This window comes from Alexandromys fortis, unplaced genomic scaffold (assembly GCF_014885135.2).
Source record: "Alexandromys fortis isolate MF-2015 unplaced genomic scaffold, M_Fortis_MF-2015_v1.1 scaffold_39, whole genome shotgun sequence".
Taxonomy (NCBI): Eukaryota; Metazoa; Chordata; class Mammalia; order Rodentia; family Cricetidae; genus Alexandromys; species Alexandromys fortis.
In genome coordinates, this window is record NW_026067918.1 from 6,800,022 (window position 1) to 6,814,060 (window position 14,039).

General features: G+C 51.3%; 1 protein-coding gene across 3 annotated transcripts in view; it reads right to left on the bottom strand.

Moving 5' to 3' along the window:
• The window catches only part of Sdk2 (sidekick cell adhesion molecule 2), a 282,059-nt gene that overhangs the window by 154,949 nt on the left and 113,071 nt on the right, over window positions 1-14,039 (bottom strand). For all 3 annotated transcript variants that reach the window (XM_050140393.1, XM_050140394.1, XM_050140392.1), the window contains exon 2: window positions 865-1,024. In XM_050140393.1, the coding sequence (XP_049996350.1) occupies window positions 865-1,024 (160 nt within the window). The remainder of the gene's footprint in view (window positions 1-864; window positions 1,025-14,039) is intronic.

Below are 14,039 nucleotides of genomic sequence, written 5' to 3' on the forward strand. Positions count from 1 at the left end.
ACCCCAAACTCTGGCCTTCTTGCTTCATAATGGAAAGGCTGACTATCCGGAGAGGGTGGGCAGCTGCTCCGGTGGCGAATCCCCCTCTTATTTGCATTTTCATCCCTGGTGACAGATTTGTATCAGCGTCCCCAGGGCAGGACAATCTTGTTTCCCCAACAAAACCGATTATGCACATCGGGCTTGGGGATTAATCACAGGCAAGGGGCTGGGAGCCAATAAGAAAAGGCAGAGATGAGATGATAAGAGTGGGAGGAGGGAGCGTGGGGCGTCCCTGTTCTGCAGGGCCAGGAAGTAAGCAGAGGCCAGGCTCCACTGGGGGAGGGCCCCTCAGATACATTACTGGTGGCAAAAATTCACCTGTGCCAACTCCGTGTTCTCACTCCCTACTTGTCCCTATTCAGCCAGAGTGAGGGAAGGGAGGAGTCATGAAGTCCAATACTCAGAACAGATCCCCTTCATCTCCCATCCACATGATCACCCCAAAGGCATGTCTCCTGTGTTGCTGTTGCTGCCTCCCCCATTGCTGCATGTCCTATTCCATTGAGTCCAGCCTCCTTCAATAGAACTTTCTAGACATGGTGGGGTTCTTTCCAGGGGAGAGGAGGTGAGAAAGGCATTAGTTACATCCTCAACGCCATCTCTGCCCCATCCAGTGTTATATCGGCAACACCCAGGCCTACCGCTCGGCCATCTAGTGTAGGCATCACCAGAGTAGGGTGTCAACTCCAGAGTAGGGCAGTCCCAGCCTCTCAGGAGTATTGCATGGGAGCCTATGACCTGTGTATGTACCCAAGTCTCCCAACACTCCTTTCTCTGGATAGGGAGGCGCTAGCCCCAGGCAGACGGGAGGGGACGACTTGCCTGTACTCCAGCGAGAACCTGGTCAGCTCCCGGTTGTTGTGCAGCCACTTGAACTCCAGCGGCCAGCTGCCCTCGGCCATGCACGTGAGCACCAGCCGGTTCCCCTCCAGATGCACTTGTGTGCGCACCGGCTCTGTCTTGAAGTACGGCGGAACGTCATCTGTGGGAAACAGGACAGAGAACCACCAGTTAGCACTTGCTCAACCCCACGTGTTGGCCCATCGGATACCCAAGGCAGACAGAGCAGGGGCAGCTGGGTAACCTGCCTAAGGTCATACGCTGAGAAGGATCTGAACTCGGGCCAGTGTGACTCTGGTGCTCGGTGCTCAGCATCCTCACCTACCAAGCAAAGCTTTGCCCGCTTACTCTCCTCTCTTTCCGACCTCTGCCTCTGCTCCACCCTCCCCAACGCCCAACACTTCTGGTTTCCCCAGCCCCAGCCACCTTTGGAAGTCTTATCCAGTTCTCATCCTTTGCTTCTGAGTTTTAAAACTCCAGGGAAGAAAGAAAAGGGATGCCCACTGGGCTTCAGCTAAAGGGAAGGTAAGCTTGACTAGGAAGACCCAGAGCTGTGGTCCTGGGGAGATGGCTCAGCTTTTGTGCATGAATGGGGACCCAAGTTACAATCTCCAGTGCCCACATAAACATCCAGGCTTTGGCGCATACACCTATAACCCCAGCACTGATGTGGGGATAGAGGCAGAAGGATCTCTGGGGCTTGTTGGGTGTGAGCCAGAGTAGCTCCAAGTTAGCAAGAGACCCTGTCTGGAGAGGATATGGCAGGGAGTGACATCAACATAATCAGTGTCGCCAGGCGATGGTGGCGCACGCCTTTAATCCCAGCACTCGGGAGGCAGAGGCAGGCGGATCTCTGTGAGTTTGAGACCAGCCTGGTCTACAGAGCTAGTTCCAGGACAGGCTCCAAAGCCACAGAGAAACCCTGTCTTGAAAAACCAAAAAAAAACCCAAACCAAACCAAAACAAAACAAAAACCCATACTCAGTGTCCTCCTCAGGATTCCATGTTCATGTGTGGGGTGAATGCACCTGTACACATACATGTACAGACACGACACACACATGCACACACAAAGGGAAAAGAAACACATGGAATTGAGGTGACACAAGGTTCAAGTGATAGAAGGGCCCCTCCCCGAAGCTGGAAAGCACCTCAAAAGTAGAATCTATTTAGTTAGCCCCTCTGCCACCAGACTGCTGGCCTCCAGCCAGGCAGCCTCAGTCTCCCCATTCTGGCTTCCCTGGCTGTGGATGTGTGCCCAGGTAGCTGCTGTACTGCCCTGCAGAGTCACTGCACCTGTCTGGCCTGGCTCAGCCACATGGAACATGAAAGCTCCAAGCTCCTTCCAAAGGAGTGACATGTTTCATTCCCCAGACTCAGACTGCTCAGGGAAATGACTCAGGATGGAGGGGAGCCTTCTTCCCCATGGGGAAGAGAACAGAAGTGGGGTAGGGTGGGGGGTGGGATTAGACCAGGGTGTTGGGAGGAGAGGGAGGTGGGGGAGCAGAGTTCCCAGGCCGTCTTTGCATTGCCAGCCTTTGGAACTTGGAACGGATCAAGGTAGTGGGCAGATGTCAGCATCTGGTAAGAACATCAACAGCAGCCCTAGTCCCCACAGGTTCTGTTATTTTAGAAGATCCCACATATGCTCATTTGAGCCTCACAACGACCTCATGACTCCGGGGGATAGGATGTATGTTTTAGAAAGGGCACAGTGAGGCCAGGTCTTCAGAACCTGTTGAAGATCACACAGCAGAGAAGAAAAATCTAGACCACAGGACCAGCTACCTCCTTTGGGGAAGCTGGGCTACCTCCCTGACGGAGGTAGCTGGGCCAGGGCTTACAGGAGTGAATGAGTACAAGGTGAGAGGCAGACTCCGCGTTTGTGTGTCCAGGTCCAGGCGTCAACAGCCTGAGGAAGTGTGCCACAGAGAGCGACCTCTACAGGTCATCTAGAGCATCTCCAGGGGCCTACTCAGGACCTTCCACACACCACGCAGTGGTAGATAGAGGGTCGAATCCCACCTTCCCAGGCTAAACCCATAAGCTGCCAATGGGTTTCAAGAGATCAGAGTCACACAGGAAGTCGCCAGCGGGGCAGTGTGGGTGTCCTGACCTCCAGGCCAGTGGCAAGAGCTCTTGCAGCATGTGCAGGCCACTGTCTTATATTCATCCCATGCTGACCAGCTGCGTGGCAGAAGGCAAGCACTGGATCTTCAGAGTCTCAGTTTCGCCATGAGTGTATATAAAGGAGAAACAGGGGGTACAGCAAAAAGAAAAAAAAAAAAAGATTGGCATAGTGCTGGCTTAGGCCTTCCTCTGGGGATAGATGTTCCATGTGGGGTTATCTAGTTCTTTGTGGGTGTCTGTGCCAGGGATGGGCACTGACATTCTCAGCGCTGGCCTAGGTCAGAGTTCATGCTCCCCTGAGAGCCTAGAACTAGGAAAGCCCCTAAAACACTTGACAGTCTGCTTTGGGACTAAGGAAGGGAGCAAAGGAAAGGAAGAGGAGGAGGGGCATGGACTGTCGGGCTGGACAGGGCTGTGCTGGGCCCATCTGCACACCAGGTTGGCCCCCACAATCTCTGGTCCTGGGTCTCCTCTCATTCTCTGATCTTACCAGAATGGGCCACACACAATCAGGTTCACCTTTTGTTTCCAGGTCTAACCTGGGCTCAAGAACTGATTTGTACCTCAGTAAAAGTTACAGTGGGCTTTTGGGGGACCAGTCAAGTGACCCTGCTCAGACGTAGCACCCCTAAACCTTTCAACCTTGTACATCACTTATATACCCTATCTTATGCGTGCATAAATTATATATTTTGCGGGGAGCTCTTCCAAGAATTCCTGCCCCAGAGGACAAGCCCGAGGGTAGCTTGGAGAGCAAGCACTAGCAAGGCCTTTTCATACTGTCTCCTTGGCTCTCTTTACAGCTGTCCTGTGACTGTTCTGCCTAAGTAGCAATTGAGGGGGCTGGGGATGCAGGTCAATCAGTAGCATGCTTGCCTGGCATGCAGGAGGCTCTGGCTTTGACCTCCAGCACCATACACACCAGGCATAGTGATGCACACCTCTCCTCCCAGAACTCAAGAGGTGGAGGCAGGAGGATCAACAGTTCAAAGACGCCCTTTGACTACATATTAGCTAGTGAGGGAGGCCAGCCTGGGCTATATGAGACCCCATCTCAGAAACAGGCTGAGCAGTTGAAAGGTCGCCTCTTTCAGATCCCCAAAGCTGAGTTCTTTCTGAGGTGCTTGCATCTTTGCGGTTCTGGCTGGCTGGGTAAAGAGAGGCCGGTGGGTACCTGTTTTCCAGGGAGAGCGACTTGCCACCTCAGGAGGCAGCCAGTGCTGCTCTCGGCTTAACAAATGGGCACATTCTCACTTCAAAGGCGCATTCATATTCTCCAGCGGCTTTCAAGAGCCCTTTGAATCGCGGTTTTAAAAACCCTCGGTTTGAGGCTGTCATTGCTTGTTTGTTTTAAAACAATAACATTCCCAGCCCCGCGTGATTAAATCCCTTCCTTGGATGTGGGCTGACTCAGAGCCAGCACTGTGAGAGGAGGAAGAGGGTGGTGGGTGTGTTTGAACACATGCGAGCGAGCACACACACACACACACACACACACACACACGCACGCACGCACGCATGCTTTGCACCTAGTCATCTAGCCTCTGTGGGCCCGCTCATGGGTCACTTGCTTCGAATGAATTTACCAGCTCACTGCCCAGGCCCCAGGAGTGGACAACCTGGGCAAATGCCTCGTGCTCGGATGGTTTGATTTCAGTGGCTGCTGGAGATAATGGCCATGGGGGAAGGAGAGGGAGCCCATGTTTGAGCACCTGCTGGGTACCAGGCCCTGCCTTGGTCCTCTCCATCCCTTCTTTCATGTTATCCTCTTGAGGTGACACAGAGGGACAGAAGTGCCTCTCCCCAGGCTACTGCTTTGTGGTCACCCTTGCTCTAGTGCTCTTTTCCCTCTGGGTACAGGGACCCCGGGAGGGGGGCTCTATTCAAAAGAAACATTGGGAAGTGTAGAAGTGTACCAGTAGGCCCCAAGGGCACCTGAAAGCAGGAGCTGGCTGGGAGCTGGGGTGTGGTCCACAGGAAGATGGATGACTGTGAGGGTGTGACTTGTGCTTGTGTGTGCATATGCACATGTGTGTACACATACCATTATGCATATGTCCACATGTGTACCTGACACGTCTATGAGTGTCTGGGCACATCTGCCCCCACCCTGCATATCTGTACCTGGAAATCTGTCTCCTGTTTGCTCATGAATTCACAGGAATGTAGAGACCGTGGGCTTTGGAAGTCACTGACTTTCTTCACCTCAGTTTCCTAAGCAGTAAGCTGGGGGCAAGTATACCGCAAAGACTAAATGGGCACAGATTAAATACAATAATAAGCACAGACCAGAAGCCGGCTCATGCCTAAGACAAGACATTGATTGCTCCCACCAGTCACATACATGGATGGGTGCACCGTGATGCAAAGAAACTAGTACTCTGGTAGCGGAGGCTGCCAGGTCTCCTCTGCTTTTGTTTTCCCATGAGGCTGTGCTCAACCTGAGGAACTATATGTCCACCATGGACAGGTGAGGCTCCTGCAGCAAGAAGGGGTTACTGCACAGGGAATTCTGGGTAAATAGAATCAACATTACAGGCATGTTGTCCCCCCCCCAAACTTTATTAATATACTTAAATTGACAACAGCGACGATGACGAGCGTGTGGACAGTTGTCCATTGCTTTAGTACACACGCTAAGGAGGTGAGAGGACCACTTGTGGAAGTCAGGTCTCTTCCTCCACCATGGGTCAGGGATCAAGCTCATCCACCAGGCTTGCAAAGCAAGAGCTGATACCCACTGATCCATCTTGTTCCCCCTCTACCCCGATTTTTACAAAATGAGATAAAGTAATTCTAAAATTCACAAAGAATAACCCCCAAATGGATTAAAAACTGGGCCTGGAGATATGGCTCAACTTACATGCAGGCTAAGAGCATGTCCTGCGCTTGCAGAGAACCCAAGTTTGGTCCCTGTCATTCATATTGGGCAGTTTATAATTGTCTGTCATTCCAGCTCCAGGGGGGACCTGATGCTTCTAGGCCCTGGGGTACCTTTACTCACCTTCAAGTACACAGACACATAATTTAAAAACTTTTAAAATCTTCTTTTAGAAAGCTAAAAACGAAACAAACAAGCCAGCAACAAAAACAAAGCAAAACAAAATCCAAACCCCAAACAAAAAAAAAATTCTTTTTTACAAAAAAGTCTGGACCATGTGGGAAAGACTAGCCCAGATGCTGAAGTGTAAGATAAAGTAGCCATCACTTAGACAGTGTGGTCTTTATGACTATTGGGATGAAGGGATGATCTTGGACCCTAGAAATGAACCCAAATCTATAATAGGACTTTTAATGTACAATGAAAGCAGAATTGCAAATCAAGGTGGGGGTGGGGGGTGGGGAGGATCAATTACTCAGCACAGGGCTTTGGAACAGCCAGAGAGCCATGTGGGAATAAAATACAGAACTGAGTATCTTCCTCACACTTTACCTCAAAATAAACGCTGGAGGGATTGATGTTTTAAACATGAAAATGAAATTCTAAAGGAACTTGAGGGGTGAAATCACAAAAGTTTAAAAATACACAATGCTGGTAGAGTTAAGACGCTGCCAAGCACTTTCTAAGTACCACGAGAGCTCCAGACGGTCAGGAGACAGACGATGCCTTCAACTCTATGAAAATTCTTCAGAGGGAAAAGAAAACCCACACATCAAAAGCAGCGACACATGACAGACTGGGGGAAGATATTCTCGACACTTATCACAGACAAAGATCTGAGTTGCCTGAAGAAAAGAAATGTTCTCAGCCGGGTACAGTATTACAAGGCCTTGAAGCCTAGCATTCGCAAAGCAGAGGCAGGTGGATCTCTATGAGTTCGAGGCCAGCATGGTCTACAGAGTGAGTTCAACCCAGCCAAGGCTATATAGTGAGACCCTGCCTCTTAAAAAAAAAAAAGGTTTTCGTAAATCCATTAGATTAAACAAGCAGTAGCAATGGGTAAGGGATATAAATGGTTCAGACAGTGTGAGGACGCTTGACCTCCGCATGAAGCAAGTGTAGTAAGTCACAACAGGATACCTTTTCCAACCCCCACACCAAGGTGTGAGAGTGTAAGACCCAATGGACTCAAGTGGAGTGCAGGGAGCAGGTGTCCAGGGGACACACCCCTCTGGGGCTGGACCTGGTATCTATCTATGGAGTGCAACCTGACAATTCTATTACAGCCTTCCCATTCCTCCAGCTCTCCAAACGCAGCTCCCTCTGTCTCTGCTTCTGCATACGTGGGATGGCAGCATCTCAGAGTTGTGACACCTGCCTGCTGATGCAGAGGGTACCCAGCAAAAGAATGATTCTATCTCCAGCACGAGACTCCTCCATGGCAGGGGACCCTGGAACAACCATTGAGAGCCACCATTGTGTCATTGACGGAATCTGCTACTGCCCGTACAGAAATCGTCAAAACCGTATTCGTTTATTTATAGACAGGGATTCGTGTAGCTCAACTTGGCCTCAAATTTGTTCTGTTGCCCAATACGACCTTGAACTTCTAATCTTCCTGCCTCTACCTCCACAGTGCTGGGGTTGGAGGCACGCATCACCATGCCTGGTGTATGTGGTGCTGGGCTTATGGGCTTTGTGCATGGTAGGCAAGCAATCTTTAACTGAGCTCCAACCTCCAGCGCTTTGGGTATGCATCCATGAGCACCCAGGAGTGTATGTGGGCAGTGAGAACGGTTACAGGGCAACTGCACTGAGGACAGGGGAAGAACAGGCCCTGTGTGTGATCCAGCAGTGTCACACAGCGGGGGACGTCCCCGGTCATGAGAGACTGACTCCCATGAATGAACTGCTGACTGCAGAGGCCAGCAAGGGGTCTTAGTGCTGGCTTCCTTCTAATTTCCCGTGTCAGGTCAGGAGGCCCTGACTGCCATTTCCTCTTGACATTGCTACTAAATACCCTCATTGTCACGGGTGGAAGCCAGGCTGAAAGCTGAATAGCTCCATACAGAAGCGAATCTCAACTTAAACGGCCCTCTTCCGCCAGTCCCTCTGCCACATAGTACCATCTTTCTCCTGATTGGCCAGACTCTCTCAGCCTCATCTTTTAGGGGCTTTCACTTCTCAGTCTGGCCGGGGACTGGCACCTCCCATGGAGCCATTCCTGCTGGGAATACTGGCCAGAGGAGAAGCTGGGGTGAAGGCATCCTCTGCCAGGCTCCTAATTAGCCAAAGGGCCTCCCTCTGCCCTTCAGAGAAAGTTCCAAAAGCCACTAAACAGAGACGAATTCCCTTCCAGCTCTGAATGCCCTCAACTCCTTCTTCCTCCAGGCTCCTAATAAGAGCCCAGGCGAGCCAGCAAGTGACCTGGGTCATAGAATACTATGGTTTTGAGACTCAGGAATTTCTCTCCTGTATCCCCTGGTCAGCCACCTCTGTCCTGACCTCCACAGCTTCCAGGTGGGCTGTCTGGCTTGGAAGCCTGAATGCATGAAACCTGGATGGTGAGTACCCGAGGAGAGCTTCAGGTCAGAAAGAGAGCTAAGGCGCAGGGCAGGCCTTCTTGAGCTTCCAAACGGTATGGTTTTAAGCTAGCTTAGCTCTGGGGTAGAGGCAGGCTAGGTTTGTATAAGTTCTCATGGGGCTTTCCCCACAATGTCTGTGACTCTACAGGTCTTTTGGGCATGGAAGCCCAGATATACAGGGTGCAGAGAGGTTAGTACTAAGCTTGAACTCTGGGCAGGGGGCTCAGGAATAGGCTATCATAGCTCAAGAGGAGGTTTCCAGGGCTCTCCTGGCCCCTGTTCTCCAGCAGAATGTTTTTGGGGGTACACAGTGCAGAAGGAGGCACAGCAGGTGTTCCCTGCAAGAGACCCAGACTTCCAGCTGTTTCCCTCGCTTCCACGCTCATGTCTGGCACACCTGCTTGCCCACTTCTAGCCCACCTGTGCCAGAGCCTTGAACTCCTGTGCCTCCCACTCTCCTGATGCATGCCCATAAGTGAGACGCTAATCAATGCTCCTCCCCTGTCTCCTGGCAGATGCCCGGCCCTCTTGGCCTGTTGCTGCCAGCATGCCAAGGGCTTCATTAGCCAGGAAAGAAGGCTCTTGCCCTCCTTAATCTAATCCTCGCCAGTGACCTTCAGGAGCTAGTGACCTTCTGACGCCGGGAGCCTGGGACGGTGCAGCAATCAGTTCCACCACAGCCTCTACAGCTGCGGATGGATGAATTTCTCGCTCAGAAAAGCATGTTCAAAAGCATCTAATGGAATGGACCATCAATTTGTTTGAATACACATCTAATCTGATTAGGGGGGCCTGGCTACCAGGGGCAGCCAGAGTAACCTAGCCCCGACACAGCCCTGGGGAATTGTAATTGGGGTGGCAGGGATCCAGTTAGGGAAAGGGGAGCATGTGCCTGACCCCATTACCCAACAGGCTCCCTCGGGCTGGACCCCTTGGACAGCCAGTCAAAGGATGAGACAGGGAAGTATATTCATTCAGTGAGAATGTCCGAGGACTGAGCTGACGGCTCCGGGTTGTCTACAGCCCCAGCAGGTACAGGGCCTGGTACAGGGCCCAGGGCTCACACGATGCTCTGGGAGCATCTTGTGAATGAATGATCAGACCTGGCAGCACTGTGGTCTTCTGGGATTCCCTAAAGCCATGGGCGGTGAAAATGTTATCTTCAGGACAAGACTTAAGTGATGGCTGTCCTGGATTGAACAGTGACACTCCTCTCTCCCCTGAAAAACCCCTCCTAAGAGCCGGGTGGTGGTGGCGCACGCCTTTAATCCCAGCACTCAGGAGGCAGAGGCAGGCGGATCTCTGTGAATTGGAGGCCAGCCTGGTCTACAAGAGCTAGTTCCAGGACAGGAACCAAAAAGCTACGGAGAAACCCTGTCTCGAAAATTAAAAAACAAACAAACAAACAAAACCCCTCCTAAGAACTTCAGAATGTGAATTTACTTGGAAACAGAATCATTGCTGATGGGATCAGAAAAGATGAAGCCACACAAGAGTAGAACTAGCTCTATGTGATGGATGTTGTTAAAAGAGGTTGTAATGCAGGCCAGGAGACACAGGTCTATTCATTACTTTGTTTTCAGCTCTTCTGATAAACTACCATGACCAAAGACAATTTAAGGGCTTATTTTAGCTTCTCTCTTCCAGAGGACAAAAGCCCATCACGGCCAGAAAAGCATGGCAGCAGAAGCAGAGAGATCGAATTTCATCCCTGCACTGGAAGCAGAGATAAAGAGGGAGAACAGGAAGTGGGGAGAAGCTATAAACCCTCACAGCCCACCCCCAGTGATGAACTTCCTCCTGCAAGACTCCACCTCTTAAAGGCTCCATAACCTCCCCAAACAATGCCACTAACAGGGGACCAAGTGATTTTGATTTCAAATCCCAAGTGTATTTGAAAATATATGTTCCTATGAACACTTCTCATTCAAATGCCAACGGTCAGATAAGAGGACAAAAAGTTCAAAGTCTGCCTGGGCAGTTTGGTGAGATCCTGTCTCAATGGATGAATATATGGGCTAGGAATATAGTCCAGGGGAGGAGTGCTGCCTAGGATGTGCAAGGCCTTAGTTCAGTCGCCAGTGCATAGTAAAAGGTGCTATGGGATTATAATTTGCACAGGAAACGTCCCACCAAAAAGCACATGCTTGAAGGCTTAGTTCTGGAGGCAGAAACATCCAGAGTAGGGTTTGGGGAAGTGATTGGATTATGAAGGCTCTTCTTCCTGAGTGGGTTGGTGCATTGATAGACTCAGAATTGAAATAGGCTACCAGGATGCAGTGGAACTGTAAAAACTGGGTCTGTTGAAGGAAGTTGGTCACTAGGGGTCACACTTTTGAAAGACAAACCTTGTCTCTAACACCGCTTTTTTTCCATCTCTGCTTTGCTTCCTGTTTGCTATGAGGGAAGCAGCTCAGATTTACCATGGGCTGCCAGCCATGATGTTTGGCTTTGTGTCTGTTACAAGGGGAGCCAGTCGACTTTGGACTGAAACCACAGATGTGAGGAGCCAAGAAGAATCTTTCCTCCCAAATCCTCAGGGATTTGTCACACCGGCTCAAAGTCTGACAACCAGAAGAGAAGAGTTAACGCAAGGGCTGAGAATCTTGGGAAGGGGAAAGCCACGTGGAGACAGGAAGACACTAGATTGATGAACCCACAAGCCACGGAGCACCAGGCATTGCTGGGGAAGCCATGGGGAACAGGAAAGAGGAAGCCTCTCTTCCCAGAGCTGTCGAAGGGGCCAATAGACTCCAGACTCTGTCCTGTAGAACAATGGTGATAAGTTTCAAGTCATTCAGCTGGTAGGAGTGTGCTATGGCCAACCTAGGAAACTCACAGGATGCTTCACGGCAACTTGTGCCTGTCATCTCACTCATGGCAGAGGCCAAGAGTCCTCGGAGTGCTGCTCCCGATACACCATGCAGCCTACCCCAGGGCCTCTGCAATACTGTTCTATCCCACAGAAATCCCTTTTGCTCCTTCTTCCCTGGGAAAACATGGGTCTCAGAATCATCTCATGGAATTCTCTTGAATTTTCTTCCTGAGCTCTCGTCTGTATGCCCAGATTGTGGAGGGTGTGCCCCTCATGGCAATACAAAAATCAGAGATATATGGGGGTGACCCTCACACAGCATGTCATATGCTAGAAGGTAGATTGAGGGGCTCCAACCTTCTTATAGCCAGAGCCAGGCTCTAGACTGCATGCAGGATGTCTCCATGTCCAGGTGACTTGTAGACCTGGGCATGGTATGTTCCTCTTGGTGATTGGCCATCCAAGAGGATCCCTACACATGCCTCTCCAGCTCTGCCCCAGAAAGATCTGAGTAGCTGTGTGCATCTTGACTTTACTGAATCCTGGAATGGGATCTCTTAGGCTCAGCTCCAGAGGGCCCTCCCACGTGACTGTAGATATGAACTCCCTGCTCCTCAGTCTCCTCTCCTGGAACTGGGTTGACACCCACAGCTACAGAGAGGGGCTGGTGCTATGGCTCACGTGTGGCTTGGATAAAGCATCAGCGAGAAGGAGGCCACTGTCACCCTTCGCCTCTGCTTAGCATCGTAGTGGAGCCTTCCCACTCTGGACAGCGAAGGTGAATAACACCGGATCAGCCCCAGCCTGGTGTGGAAAAAAAATGGTTCTCATTCCCCGTGGGTTTATTTTCTAATTAACAGGAGGAGGGAGCCCTTTCTCCCGCCTCAGCTAGAGGGTTCAGAGATTAAACTTATCCATTGATTAGGATGTTTGCTGCCTAACGGTTCTATTATCATGTCGGAGTAGTCAGAGTCACTCGAGCCGTAAAACACTGATAATAAAAATTTACACCAACTCCAGGAATTCCTCTCAAGGAACTCGATCGTGTTGCACGGACCACACACTGTCCTTGGTGACCTCGGTGTGGGGTGGTACGCTTGGGGTACTTCTCCAGTTATAGGAGGGACCCAGGAGCCTCACAAATCAATCAAGGGTCAGCACTGGGGCTTAGCTGTCTCCAAACCCAGGGTCTCTGTGATTTGACCCCACACCAGCCCTGCCACTCTCCCAGGTGGTGCTGCCCTACAAGGTACCAGTTCTCAGATGGCCTACCGAGTTGGGGGACTGTGATGGCAGAGAGGCACTGGCCATCCACAGATCAGAAAGATGCTTTGGAGAGCCCACGGCCCAGAGGCCTCAGGAGTCCACCCCAACGGCTGATGATAGCATCCTCAGACACATCCTCAGGACACAGGACACAGAAGGCTGTGCAGCAAAGAACGGGCCCTTGGTCCTCTGAGTCTGGCTGGTATGACTCCCAGGAACAACTCTGCATTTCTTTACCAGAAATCAGGATTCTCACCCACCAAGACACAGATGACAGGTGGACGGGCACTCGGGGAGGTGACAAACTTAACCCTAGCATGAAACAATATCCAAAGTCCGGTGGAAGACAGCTGAGCCTCGCTTCCCCTCTCCCCCCTATCCTGTCAGTGTTATCCATGCAATTTTCCTGGCTTCTTTCTCCTCTGCTTCCCTGGTGTCAGCATCGGGCAGCTAAACCCACAAAGGAAAGGAAGGCAGGCATGGGCTAAGGGCCTAATTCACGTGAGCGAGCTCCTCCTGTCTCATTTAATCCTTCTCACTGCCTTGGTGGGGCCCTGCAATCAACCACCCCTTTATTTCTCTCATCTGAAGCTCTTGCAGAGAGAGAGAGAGAGAGAGAGAGAGAGAGAGAGAGAGAGAGAGAGAGAGAGAGAGAGAGAGAGAGGTCACGTGAGCACCAGTGACAGAATGGGGTTTGAACTTGCCAAGGCCTCTGATCTCTCTTAGGGTCAGGGCTGGATTTGATCTCAGGAAAGGCGTCTACCAGGGCTGGGGGAAGGAGGAAAAAGCAACTCAGGAGCTAGACTACCCTCCCTACACAGAGGCTGAGGGATGGAACCCGCCTACGAGGAAGAGCACACATTCATCAGGCTGGTGACCCCGCTGTACCGGCGCTTTGTGGCGTGTAACAAAGACTGCGGAGCAGAAAATTGGAGTTCAATTTGCCGTCCATCCCGTGCGCAGCGCTCAGCCCATTCCAGTCCCTGGCAGGCACCTCTGCGCTTTATCATAAATAATAACACACGCGGCTCTATGGCCCTTTCCACAGTTAGAGTCCCCAAGCAATTTACAAGCTGGATTATCCACAGAGGCCTGCACAGCTGCATACGGCCCCTCCCTGGCACAATGAAGAACGTGCTCCATTGGCCCATCTTCCTGGCCTCCTTCCTGGCAGTTGGGTGTGAAGCCATCCAACCCTGCCCGGCAGTCTTAGGCCCTTGCTGGAACAGGTGTAGGGGACACAGTAGCTCCCTTTGGGGCTGAGAGATTGCTCAGTGGTTAAAAATACATACTGGGCTTGCAGAGGGCTTTGGTACCCAGCACTCAGAGCAGGTAGCTCAAAAGCACCTGTAACTCCAGCTCTGAGGACCCTACACTCCTGACCACCTTTGGCATCTGCAATCATGTAACCCCTTCTGCCCCCATGCACATAATTTAAAATAGCAAAGATAAGTCTTGAAAAAGAAAGTGGTTTCCTGTC